At 40.4% G+C, this 13,886-nt stretch overlaps 3 protein-coding genes across 9 annotated transcripts in view; 1 reads left to right on the forward strand and 2 right to left on the reverse strand.

Annotated features, from left to right (window-relative positions):
• Window positions 1-150: 150 nt before the first annotated feature.
• LOC121200477 (protein adenylyltransferase SelO-like) lies at window positions 151-5,239 on the reverse strand. Of its 2 annotated transcripts, none has more exons than XM_041065801.1 (20): window positions 5,173-5,239; window positions 4,294-4,550; window positions 4,091-4,206; window positions 3,883-4,011; window positions 3,700-3,764; window positions 3,532-3,588; window positions 3,187-3,285; window positions 2,803-2,870; window positions 2,543-2,630; window positions 2,362-2,431; window positions 2,160-2,232; window positions 1,996-2,079; window positions 1,782-1,911; window positions 1,421-1,465; window positions 1,230-1,311; window positions 1,021-1,113; window positions 744-820; window positions 618-661; window positions 407-486; window positions 151-291 (listed from the first exon to the last, which is right to left on the reverse strand). In XM_041065801.1, exons 2-20 carry the CDS (start codon window positions 4,517-4,519, stop codon window positions 169-171), a joined length of 1,749 nt encoding a protein of 582 aa, XP_040921735.1. In that variant the 5' UTR covers window positions 4,520-4,550; window positions 5,173-5,239; the 3' UTR covers window positions 151-168. The 2 variants fall into 2 exon arrangements, with proteins under 2 accessions (XP_040921735.1, XP_040921734.1); XM_041065800.1 differs by having other exon boundaries at window positions 4,091-4,209.
• Window positions 5,240-5,271: 32 nt separating this feature from the next.
• pdss1 (prenyl (decaprenyl) diphosphate synthase, subunit 1) lies at window positions 5,272-9,184 on the forward strand. Its single transcript, XM_041065268.1, has 11 exons — window positions 5,272-5,443; window positions 6,077-6,141; window positions 6,287-6,419; window positions 6,517-6,647; window positions 6,801-6,942; window positions 7,046-7,157; window positions 7,293-7,402; window positions 7,506-7,586; window positions 7,673-7,786; window positions 7,926-8,006; window positions 8,317-9,184. Exons 1-11 carry the CDS (start codon window positions 5,288-5,290, stop codon window positions 8,455-8,457), a joined length of 1,266 nt encoding a protein of 421 aa, XP_040921202.1. The 5' UTR covers window positions 5,272-5,287; the 3' UTR covers window positions 8,458-9,184.
• A 48-nt stretch (window positions 9,185-9,232) lies between these two features.
• abi1a (abl-interactor 1a) overlaps window positions 9,233-13,886 on the reverse strand; it is a 41,314-nt gene continuing 36,660 nt past the window's right edge. For 4 of the 6 annotated variants that reach the window (XM_041066334.1, XM_041066335.1, XM_041066333.1 and 1 more), the window contains 2 exons: window positions 11,097-11,282; window positions 9,233-10,975 (listed from right to left, as the gene is read on the reverse strand). In XM_041066334.1, the coding sequence (XP_040922268.1) occupies window positions 10,800-10,975; window positions 11,097-11,282 (362 nt within the window). In that variant the 3' untranslated portion in view covers window positions 9,233-10,799. Of the gene's footprint in view, window positions 10,976-11,096; window positions 11,283-12,398; window positions 12,486-13,886 lie in introns of all 6 variants that reach the window. The other 2 variants (XM_041066332.1, XM_041066329.1) reach the window with 1 other exon arrangement.

Below are 13,886 nucleotides of genomic sequence, written 5' to 3' on the forward strand. Positions count from 1 at the left end.
AGGAATTATAAGATAAAAGAACATTAAATAGCCATGATGTTGACGTTTTGGAGCAAAAATGTTCCCCAAGCATGACAGGATAAAAAAATATTTTAGAAATATTTTTAAAAATATCAGATGAATTGAAATTCTTCATCATTTTAGTATTTTGCTCTGTCCATGGTTCTCTCATGACGAACAGCTGACCTTTAACCTATTAGCCCACAGTGGAGGTCTTGCTGCATAGCCCGCTTCCTCTGCAGTCTGTTGTGTAACAAAGGGAGACGACAGGATATTGTGCAGCAGCTCCACCTAGTGGGAGAACCACGTTAAAGCCTGTCACAGAATAAAAGTGGAGCATTGCTTTGGTTTTGGACGGTAACGCCTTAAAAAAAACCTTACACCACTTAATTTACCAGATACATACCTCGGAAAAATCATTCATCTCAGCTTTTCTTATGGCTGACTCTGCCATCCAGTTTCTCAGCACATATCTAGGATTTACGTCTGCAAGATATTTCACACAATCAGGTGACGATCTTCCTGTTTCTCTCAAGTTTCAACATCATTACATAACAGACAAATATTTACACCTTCCATGGTTGAATTAACATCAGTATGTAGATTTAATAGCTTACTCTTCATCCTGTTTTGATGATCTAAATCGGTATCATTTTCTTGTCTGAAAAAGGGGAAAAAACAGTTTCAGAGAAACTTTGGTTATCAAGCTAGTACATGGTCTGACATTACATCTTTCTGCTTACCGGCTGACCCGCAGGAGGTACATTTTGAGCCAATCAGAGAAGTGCTTGTGCAATGATAAGTTATCAAGAGCCCACATCTAAAACAAACACAAAAAACATCATTAAAAACATGCCTCCAAATTCACCTCTAAATATATAAGATACACCGGCTTTGTGAGATTTGTGCTGTTACAAAAGCACAAACTTAAGGTAATAAATTAAGGTAATAATATGTGTTATATGGATGTCACCAAGTTTAAAACTAAAACAGAAACACAGTTTGCCGCTTTAACTCTACCTGTGTGAAGCTCCTGTTGTAGAGCTGTAGGACTGAAACTTCACTGAGCTGTCTGAAGGTCATAGTGAAGTCTGACTGTGTGTCCTCCATCATCTGGGGAGACACACAAATTATAATTAAAAAACCAGTACATTTTGTACACAGCCTGTAAACAGACAGTGAGATTAAAATGATTCAGTAGTAAACATGCAACTCCGAACTGTACATGCCTTAAGCAGGAAGGCAATAATATAGCTGTCTTCTTCCTCTTCACCAAGAAGCCCCAGTTTTTCTTTAAACATCTGGTGAAACCTGACATAGATACACAAATAAGATCAGAAAATAACATATTATTACTGTCAAGGCTTGGATATAACATGAGGGTGAACAAAGAGAAAAGACAGATTGACAGAGAGCTCACCTCATCTGGTAAATACCAACATATCCTTTTAAGATCACTTTAGCCCTGAAAAAAGAAGAGAAGTAGGTTAATTATTGTACTTTGTGAGAGTAACTTTAATTTGAAGGGGCCAAAAAACTATAGTATATCTACTGACCAGTGTTAATGGGCCAAAAGTTATTTTGAAAATAGTTTCTGTCCTTTAGTTTTTCAAGGATTTACCCCTTCCTTCAAGGTTAGTCATGTGCAAGAGGGTTTTGTAAAAGTTAAAACTCTATCTTTGAGTGTGGCTGCAATTTCTACCAGTGGTCAATACAGGTCAAGTCACATATTACTTAAAGCCTCCTTAATACAAATATAGAGAACATCATGGTGTTTTTACTCTTTCTGCTGTTTTTGGGTAAGCACAGGACTCAGAGCCCCCAGGAGCTTCTCCAGGTTGAACAGTCCGACGCTGGCCTGAGCTCCTATGCTGTATCTGCCCTCATCATCAGATGTGTTGGGGACAAAATCTGCAACATTAAAGATCTGTTTGAAGGTCTGAACAGCAGAGCGAGATATTTTAATGAAACACAGATATGCAGTATTGTACTCACTGGGGTTATATGACTCCATGAAGCCAAATGGTCCATAGTCGATGGTGATAGACAGGAGACTGAAGTTGTCTGTGTTGCACACACCTGTCGAGATGACACAATAGATATAAGCTGATGTAGGTACAAATTGTGTGATAAATTGTTCAACTGGAACAGATTCTTACCATGTGCAAACCCAACAGACATCCACTGGGCAATCAGATGTGCTGTTTCATTTACAACCACGGAATAAAACACCTAAAAATGCAAAGAATTCCACAGCATTCTAACATATGACCACTTTTCGGTGCATTGTCCACACAGAAGTGAAACAAACAAACAAATGGGAAAAATAATCATGAGAAAATATCTTTTCATGTGACTCACCAAATATTTATCAGGGTCGCTTGAACTGATCGAAGGAAAATGTTCATTAATCACAAAGTCCAACAGCTTTCTAGAATCAAAAAGACAATAAAACTGTGTTATGCTCTGTTAAACTCTGTTGAACAGGAAGAGACAAAGCAACATGAAAGCACTGATATTATGATCATGTGAGTAGTATTACCTCAGGAGATCTATCTCTCCACTTTGAGCCAAGATTTCTAACGATCCAATCCGAAACCATGACTTGGCTAACCGGAGAACAACCGCTCCTGGAGTGAAAAAACAAAATGTTAAACTTGGATAGAGATTACGACGGTGGATGGAATCTTCTAGTATAAAACATTTATGAAACAACTGTGTAAAATAACTGACTATGTAATGAGAAATTAAATGCGACTGATAGTGTGTATAAAACACAGGTCTTGCATAATTTTCCTCTACCTCTCTCTGTCTTCACATTGCCATTGTAGAATTGATCCCTCAACACTGGCTCCTCACTTACAATTAGACTAAAACACAGCAAAGAATTATGAGATCAATAACAGAAAACACTTGACGTAACAGCTTAAAGGTCAGGAGAACATCATGCACCCGACTCACAGAGTCAAAGTTCTTCCAAAACATGTCCACCCTTTTGCAGGGTAAGAAGTCAGCACCAATTTAACAAATTCCAGGTCCTTAACTATTTGGTGTCCTGTATTTATTTCATGTTTCAGGTATTTAAAAATATAAATTTGTTGTCATTTGATCTCAAAACTACATAAGAATTAGTGAGACAGGATATGAACCTGTTTCTTGCCTCTCATTCGTCCATCTTGAGCTTACCTGGCAGCCCTGCTGGTGGGAACGCCCAGGAAATGCATCGCCTCGCTGCACAGGAACTCTCTGACAGAAGAACGGATCACAGCTCGACCATCTCCTGACCTGTAGAGTCACGTTCACACTGAAATTTCTTAAGATAGTTGCACAATTTAATAAATTATTTATCAAATTGGAGATAAGCTTCTAAAACTGGAACCAACAGCCACACCCATGATTTCTATTAACACTGAATATAAGGTTAAATAACATGTGATTTTAGTATCATCTGTTTTAATACAGACACTGATGTCTGTCTTAATATCTACTGTAAACTGCAAATGGAACAGAGAAGTAAGAAAAGAAACATACCTTGAATATGGTGTTTTTCCAGAGCCTTTAACTTGCAGTTCCCATATTTCCCCCTTCCTATGAAATGGTGCATTGCAGAAGGAAAACATGAAAGGGCTTTAACTGGCAATGCACCTTGAACATCAGTACTTAAAAAATACACGAAGCCTAATTCCAAAATGTTCTCACCTGTTGGAATACTGACCGAGGAAATGTGCTCGACCGTCACCCAGCTGACCTGCCCAGTAGCCAAACTATAGGAGAGGTCACAAACAGTAAATCTGTGATTTAATCAGAGAAACCCTTCTAAGAACCCTGGTGTTGGTGAGGATACATTTCAAACAAGAAATCAGAAAACAAATTCATCTTTACCTGATGACCCCCGTATCTATGAGCAAGAGGTACAGATCCTAACATCAGTCTGCCACCGCTGGCATACTGCAGGAAATCATCTGACTGTGTTACGGCCACATCTAAATCCAAGATCCCCTCTATGACATCCTGTTGAGACAATGTCAGACATAATTTGTCATATTTTATGGTGAAATCTGTGATGCTGCTGCTGACACTACAACACCACCTTAGAGACTGCTGCCAGTCTTAACGGTCCTTTCAGCGGGGTTGGAGTGGATTCGGAAAATATGCAGTTCTTCACGGCGTGAACAAAGTTGCCGTCAACCTCGTCGAGTGGGAATGCTTCTACAGAGAGGACATAAATGTGACTTTATTTATGCTCTAAAATCTTTTTATATACTGACCTGTAAAGACAAGAAAATGTTTTACCGATTAGCTTTTTACAGGACACTCTGAACTGGCCCAGGTCCTGCATGAGGTTTGAGACGCTCACGTTCCACCTGGATTTGACAGTGTGTGGGGATCGGTGGCTGTTTGATGCTGTGTCGTCATGACAGTCAGGGTCAGTACTTTGGCAGAACTCCAGGACATATACAGGTGTAAATCTCGATGCTGCCACTAGAGCAAAGACTAGCGCTGTGTAGATGCTCCACATGTCCACAGACAAAGCAGTGACTCTGATGTAGCTGTAAATAAAAAAAAAAAAAAAAAAGGTAACCTATAACTTGCAGCTGGTCAACATCGTAAGTAACAATGGTGGATGACTCTGGTCCTTTTCTTGAGAAAAAGTAGTAACACCACAGTGTAAAAATACGCTGTTGCAGGTAAATGTCCTGCATTCAAAATTTCACTTCAGTAACATTAAAAGTTTGATGCATTAAACAGCACTTGAGTAAATGCACTTAACTAGTTTCACCACTGGCAAACGGGCACCAATGTTAGCAAATTACGAGCTAAACTTTAATTAAGCTTTCGCTTCCATGAAAACACACTGACTTCAGGTAAGCTAATACCTAAACAGATGTAAAACACACCCTAAGTTCACCCTAAACAGTAAACCGTACTCTGGAAACAAGGTAAATTAACATAACTGGTGGGTTTATCCGTGAAAATATCCCATGTAATAAAAGTTACCACCAGCAGCTAAAATGAACTGTCAGCTAATGAGCGATTAGCCTTTCCCCAAACACTAACGCTTGTATATTTCCTACCGTAGTTTACATCTACCACTGCATCCTTGACTTAAAAAAAAAAAAAAATTATTTATAATTTTGAAGGAAAACATTCATGTTTCTCTGAACTCCTTGCCTTCTCTTGCTAACGTTAAAGCCCTCTCACGGAGCATCATCAAGCGCCGGCAGGTTACGGTTTTCCGGTTCCGTTCAGATACGTAACCTGAATCCGACGCGTGCGAGCGTCTAACATGGCGGCTCCGTGGTGGAGACAGTGCCGGAGGTGGAGCGCAAAGTGTACGAGCACGAGTTTATTAGAAACCTTGTGGCATTTTAACGGCAGATCTGTGTCTTTCTCTGCGTCCTCTCGGGGGCGGGCGCCGTGGAGCTCCAGGCCGGGGGACGAGGTGAGTTCTTGCGGCTTACGGGACAGGGAAGGGAAGTGAGTACACTGTCAAACCCAGGAAGGTCATACATGCCAACGAGCCGTCAACCGGTCTCACTGAATGGAGGTCTTATTCAGTTAACGTGGGTATTAGTCCAGTGTCTGTTACACTTCCTGACAGTGCAACTGCCATGTGTCTTTTGCAATAGTCCGGTGTGTTTTGAAAGAATTTCTCAAATGAATGGTGACTTGTTGCAGGAGTGTTGGCTTGTTCAACTTACTGCTGCACACATAAAGGTCAAGACCTGCTGCTGACATTACAGGGCAGCCACACTAATCCCTGTTCCTTATAGCCAGATGCCCACTAAACCCTGACCAGTGTCTGGTTAAATTCCCATTCATTTAGATTTTTTTTTTTTACCCTTACATTCATTCATTCGTATATTTAATATTGACTCACATGTCCTGTCCAAGTGCTTGTCATTTGTAGAATATGAATCCACCAAATCACAACAATACATAAATGAATGCAAAATTGAAGTTTTAATCTCAGATTTTTACTAATAATTATAATAAAATATCCACTGGTCTGATGTGCAGCATGTGCCTGACTTTATCCGTTGTCTTTATTTGCCCTTTTTATTTTGACTTTCAGGGACAGCCATCATCACCTACACAGATAAACCTGAACATTTTAAACTTTACCTCATCTCTAAACAGGTGAGTTATGATGGGATCCAACCAAAAGTTCTGCACAGTTATGGCTTCATTTCTTACGGTATATTTTCTGATCTTAGTGTGTTTATGATTCAGATATATGATTCAGTGTGTTTCACAGTCAGCGTTTATGTCTCTTTCTCATCAGACACAAGTCACGGTTGTTGTATCCCACACTACAGTCCTCCTGCTGCAGAGCAATACACAGTGATGCAAAATTAAAGGACCCCTTCACGTTAGCCCAGAAAGACCTAACAAGTTTATATGATGACATCAAAAAGGTAAATTTCCGGTTTAGGTACAGCTGTGTGAGTCATGCGGTGTTTGGCAGATTATGATTGAAATAAAAGACACTGATTTTCTTACTGTGATTCACAGGAGCTGTTTGTATCTAAAGAAGAGCTGAAGTCTCTATGTGACTATTACTTTGATGGCAAGGGCAAGGCAATCCGACCAATGATAGTTGTTCTGATGGCCCGGGCCCTCAACATCCACAGCAACAGAGCAGGGTAAGATTGTATTGTGACCTGGGATACACTGGTTACAGTGAAGATGCACCACACCTTGTGATAAGAAACTTTTAAATTGTTATGTGAATCATTATCCAGGGTTTTATTTAATGTCACTTCCTGCAATCTGTTGTTTGTCTTTGTCCTCTGTAGAGATTTGCTTCCGGGGCAGAGGGCCATAGCTATGATCTCAGAAATGATTCACACTGCCAGCCTAGTGCATGATGACGTTATAGATGGATCAGATAAGCGAAGAGGAAAGAGAACTATCAATGAAGTGTGGGGTGAAAGAAAGGTAACGGAAAGGAACTCAGTTCAAATACAGCACTTCCTCCTTTTTGTCTCAGCTCATGTTTTATTTAAGGACGTATGTATTTATTTTATTTTCTCTCTTCTAGGCCATCTTGGCAGGAGATTTCATCCTCTCAGCCGCCTCCATGGCTTTGGCTCGTATTGGTAACATCACTGTGGTCAAAGTTTTGTCCCAGGTGATAGAGGACCTAGTACGAGGTACAGTATAGCTCTTAAATTGTTTATATCAGTTTTCCTTGTCAGTTAGTACCGTGCATTAGATGCTGTGAGTGGTAGAAAGAGTGCATTAATATGCTGCAAACTGTTGTCCAATGATACCAATCGTCCTTCCAGGTGAATTCATGCAGCTGGGCTCCAAAGAGAATGAGAACGAGAGATTCAAACACTACCTTGAGAAAACCTTCAAGAAGACAGCGAGTCTTATTGCAAACAGTTGTAAAGCAGTATGTACGTTCTATCTCCACACAAATAGCACAGGGATAGAGAGACGCCTCAGTTTCTACACTTAATGTTTTTTGTTGACTGCTCTGCCCTCTTTTATTGAAGGTATCCATTCTGGTAAATTCTGATCCCGAAGTTCATGAAATAGCCTTTCAGTATGGGAAGAATGTTGGCATCGCGTTTCAGGTAAGTTCTGATCTTGTAGCAGATCTGATTGCAACTCAGACCTTTTTTAGACTGTTTTTGACTTTTGATTTGGCTGTGTCCCGTAGCTAGTGGATGATGTCTTGGACTTCACATCTGGAGCCAGTCAGCTGGGGAAGCCGACGGCCGCAGATCTCAAACTGGGCTTGGCCACTGGACCAGTCCTGTTTGCTTGTCAGCAGGTGAGACCAACTTTTATCATTTAAACTGGAAACGTGTACAGGTTTCCATGGAAAGTGTACATCAAATTCATCTAACTAGCACCATGAATCATTCTTCCGCCAGATTTTAACTCCGTTCTTTTTTTTTTTTTTTTTTCAGTTCCCCGAGCTTCATGCAATGATCATGAGACGTTTCAGCTCTAGCGGAGATGTAGATCGAGCCTGGAAATACGTTCTTCAGGTATGACCAGTAATATGTTTTACAAAGAATTAAGGTTTGCAGGGCCTGAAATATTTTAAAGACAGATCACAGATGTGGCAAAATCTTCTAACTAATATTTTTCACAGATGATTTTACACTCAAACAATAAATTTTTTAAGGAAACACATCCTGCTTCCTGATATTTTTATTCTAAGCTAAAAATGCGATCAGGGTTGTGTTTAACAGGGAGAAAGAAGTTAAGCTACTGAAGATAAATGCTCAGTAAAGTTTACTTGGATAGACGAAGGCTAAAACATTGTGACCATTCCTGCTTCTTTCTCTGTTTTAGAGCGATGGTGTGCAACAGACCAACTACCTGGCCCAGCGTTACTGTCAAGAAGCCATCAGGCAGATCAGTATGCTCAGGCCGTCCCCAGAGAGAGACGCCCTCATCAGGCTCACTGAGATGGTGCTTAGGAGAGACAAATGAACCTCCTCTGCCCGGGGCTTCACTTCAGGCAGCTACCTGTGGAAAGGCAACTCCGCCTGACCCCCATGTGTCTGCACAGGGCAGGTTCAAGACAAAAGACGGTGAAAGAAGTGATGGACGTTGGGCTCAGAGGGACCCCTGCCCCGATGCAGCATGCAGGGATCTCTCTGAACAAATACCTGTTACTTAATGGCTTTCTCCTAAAATATACATGAGGGTGAATCTCTTAATATAATGGTTTGACATGTAAATACACTTGGTTTTTACTGCACATCCCTGTGCTACCAGTTTCCAACATGGAAACACAGTAAGGATTTGGAAATGATTTATAATCTTAAATTACCAGATGCCAATGCAAATGTGTAACCCAGACCTTCATTGTGTACAGTACTGTAACTGCAGCTGCCTCCCACGCCTCAAACTAGCAGACTGTGACTGAATACAGTTTCTTACATGCTAGTCCTGAGCTGTGGAGCTGTTGCACAATCTGTGTAATTCCAAATAATACGAAAGTGCATAATTTGTCATTGGTGTGTTTGTCTGGATCTGTGTTAATGTCTTTCGAGATCCGTCCACACCTCAAAGGCCAAACAGTCATGTGTCCTTTTGACTTGTGAAATGTTATGAGGTTACTTCTGTAATGCAAAGTGCCCTGTAACAACCAAGGCCTTAACATCTGCAATGACTGTGTGCTCAATAAATCAACTGCTTTGTTTTTTTTATTTAAGCCAAACTGTTGCTCTGTTTTGATTTCCTCCAAGTGACCACGCATCCATGTTGTACATAGAATCGTTTATTATAAAAGACTGTACATTAATTTTTCAATCAACATTTTATATGTACAAATGAAGGGCAGACAGAGAGACAGATTTCAAGATTTCTACCCATGAAATTGAGCCGAAACATGTTGTTTTTTTTTAAATTGGAAATACTAAAGCAAATTGGCAAAATATCAAGGCATTAGCTGCAGTGTCCTAAAATGGTAAATGGTGAGCACTGCAGGTTAACCTTGCATTTTACAGTCAAGATCATGTAAAATGAATGTTAGAGGGCTAACAGAAAAAAATACAATGTTATCAAGATGATTCCAAGACCTGAGTGAAACCTAATGTTGATTGGCTGATTTGAATTGAGTTAAATATGTACACCTGTGCAGCCCAAAGGATTTCATGTTCAGAGCATTCAACATGGTCCTTGAACCCAGAGCAGGTCGTTGTTGCTTTGAGAAGACTGAGGAGGTATTAGAGTTGTCTATTGGTCTACTACATTACATCTGAATTGTCGCATGGCAGTGTTAGGCACGACAATTCCAGTCTAACTGTCACTGCACACCACCTGCTGTCTAACAGAACCAAAGTCTATTATTGCCAGTTACCAATTGATCTTATAGATTTTGTGTAGATTAGTATATAATTAATAACAGTGATGTGACATACTCTTAAAATGCTTACTAATAAGCCAAAAAAAAAAAATGGAATGTGTTTTCTTGCTTCAAACAGATAGAAATGCATGACAGAGCAAACTCCATTTCATTTTTAGGACATTTAAGCTCAAATGCAAATCTGCATTTTAAGAGGTGAGACCATGGGGAAAGCCTGAAATTCACTTCAGTCTAAAAAAGTTCAGTGACTACAACAGTGGAATAAAACTTAAAGAAAAAGGTGAATACACTTACAACATAATGGAAGCATAATGGCAATAAACTTAAGATTACATTATCTCTTAAAATTTTGCATGCTTTAACGCCAAGGCTGATTTTCAGGAGTAACTGTTTCTTTGAAATACCATTTACAGTATTTAAATGGGTAAATTATTGACAGGCCATCTGTGTCAGGCGTCGAGGAGGGCTCCACTAATGAAAACTATCATATAATCGACATTCACTGAATTTACATTACAGAAACCCAGGTGGCTGCAGCTCACATTATATACAGCTGACAGTACAAACACTTCAACTGAAGGTGCGTAAATGACATTAACATTTTATTTGTTCCATAAAACCTAATACTCTTGTTCACAGAGGATTCAGTTCTGAATCACAAATCTTTGTCCAGGCAAGATGTACATCCTTCAGCAGTGTGACCATCGTCTTTGAGTTCAACTCGTGTGAGCACGTGTACATATTCCATAAATGTCCCCTACCCGCCCATATAACACCAAAATAAACTAAATAGATATTACTTTTCATTTTATTTGCAATCAGTTAGGGAAAGAACATTCTGTCATATCAAAAGGGGATCATACAGTTATGTCTATATGTCTCAGAAGATTGCTGTTGTCAGTCTCTCAGTGGATTATGATATGACTGAATAAATAGACTGTACTGTTACTGCGAGGTCCCTTCAGTCGGCGTAGTGCATGATGGACTCCACGTAGTTGCCGGGGAACAGGCCGGTGACGCCGTTGCAGACGCCCTCGAACCAGCCGTCGTCGTTTTTCTTGATGACATAAATGATAGCTCCCTCCATGAAGCTCAACTCGTCATCCTTGTCCTTGGTGTAGTCGTAGATGGCCACCACTGAAAACAGAAGAGGACATTTTAATTCATTACAAACTTGTTATCGAGTATTGAATGTAAGACTTAAAGCTGACAAAAAAACAGTTTGAGCTTGATCTATTTTTTTTGAAAAACAAAAAACCTTTCTCGGTGTAGCTCTTGGGAGCCCACTGTGGGTCTCCATCAGCGTAGGGGTCGTTGTAGTGCACAACAGCAGCATCCTCCTCCTCATAATCCACTGGAGGAGGTGGCGGAGGGGGAGGAGAGTCGTCAAACATGGGCATGTCATCCGGAGGGGGAGGGGGAGGTGGAGTAGGAGTATCTGCAACTGTTGAACAGAAACACAAAGTGAGATAACTGAAAGGATTTTCCAAGTCGGGTTCAAAAGTTCAAGAATCAACGGTCAACAAGAATCTGCGATGGAGAGGACGGCGGCTGAACCATGCAGAATCTATGCAAAGGCATGCAGAACAGTGTGTATATATATATATATATAAGATTTTTGAATATTAAATTCATCAAGCAGGCTACATCAGTGTTAGGACTTCCCATGGATCACTTAAAAGGAGAATATATTATATGTTTAAGCCTCTTAGGTGGTTGGTGAAGTTTGTGCTCCTCTTGTTGTGACTCTGAAACTCAGGCATGCACATACAGAAAAAAGGGAATTACACATGATTTGTTAACACTTGATTGATCGTACATGCCAAGTCATGCCATTTAGTATATTAGGGGTTTGTATGACAGCATCCACATTAGGGGAAAAGCTATAAAAAGGTTTTATCGAACACTGTAATTGTCTTAAAAAACCTTATGTGTTAATAAATGACACCCACTGACATCTAAAATAATAATTTAACTGGGATATTTGATGATACTGCCTGTTTTGGACCAGCAGGGGGCAGCAAAGCGCACTGTCTTCTCCTGTCCTGCCCTGCCCTGCAATGATCTTTGGCATTTTTTCCACCTAAACATCATTATTCACCTCAGCTCATGTCTGCAGTGCTTCAAGTATCTTTTGCATATGAATAACAAGCTTAGACCAGAAGATCACCTGAATAACTGTGGCAGCCTCAAGAATTACAGCCTAGAGGCAACAAACTTTATTTTGATCCTGCACATATTTTAAAAGGCCACATCTACTGCCAAGTGAGATTATTCAACCAGCTATGTATGACACCCCTACTGCTCCTAAGAAACATGGTGTTCAATGTAGTTTTTATAAATAAATATGTTTGCAAAGAGTATATAAAGCTACTTACAAGTTATATAAATAATTAACTAACAACTGTAATGAGGCACATTTCTGGTAGTACATCGTTTCAAGAGGCTGGTAGTAACGGATCTCAACAGACAGAAGGAAGAGGATGAAGAAGCACAAAGCATGCTGGGTGATGTGAAAATGGGAACAGTTGTCACAGTATGTCTTAGCCTCTTCACTTACTGCTCTCCTGCATCCTGGCCACAAAGCCAGTCAGAGGTATCTGTGGAGTCAGCTGGGGCATGGGGGGAGGAGGAGGAGCGATAGACACTGAAAGCCAGCAAAGAAAAAACAGAAAGACAGAGAAAAGGAAAAAAAAAACAAAGAGAAAGCCCATCAGTCACCAAGAACGTACAGAAGAATGTTAAGAGTGCGCCCCAAACCCCAAGCAAACACAACACTGACAGAGACTAAAGAAACACACTGCAAGAACTGTGAGCTTGTACACATCTAATAAGACGAGACAGAGTGATATGCAGCAGTGACAGACTGAGGGCTGAAATGCTTAGTTCCTTAATTAACTGATCGACTACCATTTTTTAAGTATATTTTGAACATTGTGTACAGAAAATTGCCAATCAACTACTGAAATAATGATTGACACATTCATTCAATCAACTGTCTGTAGCTGCGGTATCTCCACCGATCAGACACAAATGTCATGAGACTGAAAAGTTCAGCGATGTCTGTGACTGTGATGAGATTTCACATGGTGTCTGGGGATCACTGAGGCCAGAGGATAAACCGCAGATTAAGTTTGATTTCTGTCAATCACACAGTTCCCACTCATGGCTCCAAAACCAGCAAGCCATGAAAAAACAAGGCCAGAAGGGGGCACTGTTTGCCTTGAATGTCTATCAACCTAAATTTCAGGGAAGGGTGCTGGACTCCCTTTGGACCTGTCGTAATTATGTACTTTTGAATTCTTACTATACATTTTTCAGATTTTTCTGAGATCGTTTAATCAATCCCACGTCCCAAGGGACACTCGGACTGGTCAACGGTGGCAGAACACATTAACATGCAATGCTTTGGTAAAAGCACCACTAGGCTGTTGGCCAACTAATGGGGACAATGCACTAGAACCACTTTAACACCTACCATTCACAAGCGATCTGTATCTGAATCTGCCGTAAGGGTAAGGAAAAATGCAAGGTGTAAATACACGATGAACTCAGTGATCGGAATGCGATCGCCCACATCTGGAGGTGGTCTGGCTCGTGCTGTGATCTGATCTCAGGCAGGTGTAGAAGCAATTTGCACAGCGTGACCACATTTTAAAGAAAAACAATCCTCCCGCAGGCTAAAAGGTCACTTAACTCTGAATCTTTCTGCTATCTCAATCTGCAAGTAGTGCCAGTGGCTAGAAAGTCTTTCCTTGAAACAGTGACTTAAAAATGAATACTGCACATTCTTTGCATTTCTTTTCGTGGACGCAACATGCTTGTTAACAAGATAATGCTTATTCGTAGCAGGTGTAAATGCAAAGGCCTGTGAGAGCGCATGTCATTATCCAGACAATGTCTTCAGATACTGATCCCATGTTAATGACAGAAATAAATAGAGCCTAGATTTTAAATAGCAAGTTCCAAAAGGAAACAAAGCTGGCATGGTTTACAGGTCAACGTCTGACCATGCTTTTACATGATGGCAAAAACTGTGACTGTGCAC

The sequence above is a fragment of the Toxotes jaculatrix genome, chromosome 20 (assembly GCF_017976425.1).
Source record: "Toxotes jaculatrix isolate fToxJac2 chromosome 20, fToxJac2.pri, whole genome shotgun sequence".
NCBI lineage: Eukaryota > Metazoa > Chordata > Actinopteri > Toxotidae > Toxotes > Toxotes jaculatrix.

Bases quoted from the DNA above. Each gene is read 5' to 3' on its own strand.
- pdss1 (XM_041065268.1), top strand. From the start codon at position 5,288: ATGGCGGCTCCGTGGTGGAGACAGTGCCGGAGGTGGAGCGCAAAGTGT. The intron at 5,444-6,076 runs GTGAGTTCTTGC...TTTGACTTTCAG, and splicing joins GCTCCAGGCCGGGGGACGAG to GGACAGCCATCATCACCTAC. The intron at 8,007-8,316 runs GTATGACCAGTA...TCTCTGTTTTAG, and splicing joins CCTGGAAATACGTTCTTCAG to AGCGATGGTGTGCAACAGAC.
- LOC121200477 (XM_041065800.1), bottom strand. From the start codon at position 4,519: ATGTGGAGCATCTACACAGCGCTAGTCTTTGCTCTAGTGGCAGCATCG. The intron at 3,589-3,699 runs GTGAGAACATTT...ACCATTTCATAG, and splicing joins CTCGGTCAGTATTCCAACAG to GAAGGGGGAAATATGGGAAC. The intron at 1,114-1,229 runs GCATGTACAGTT...GTGTCTCCCCAG, and splicing joins TTATTGCCTTCCTGCTTAAG to ATGATGGAGGACACACAGTC.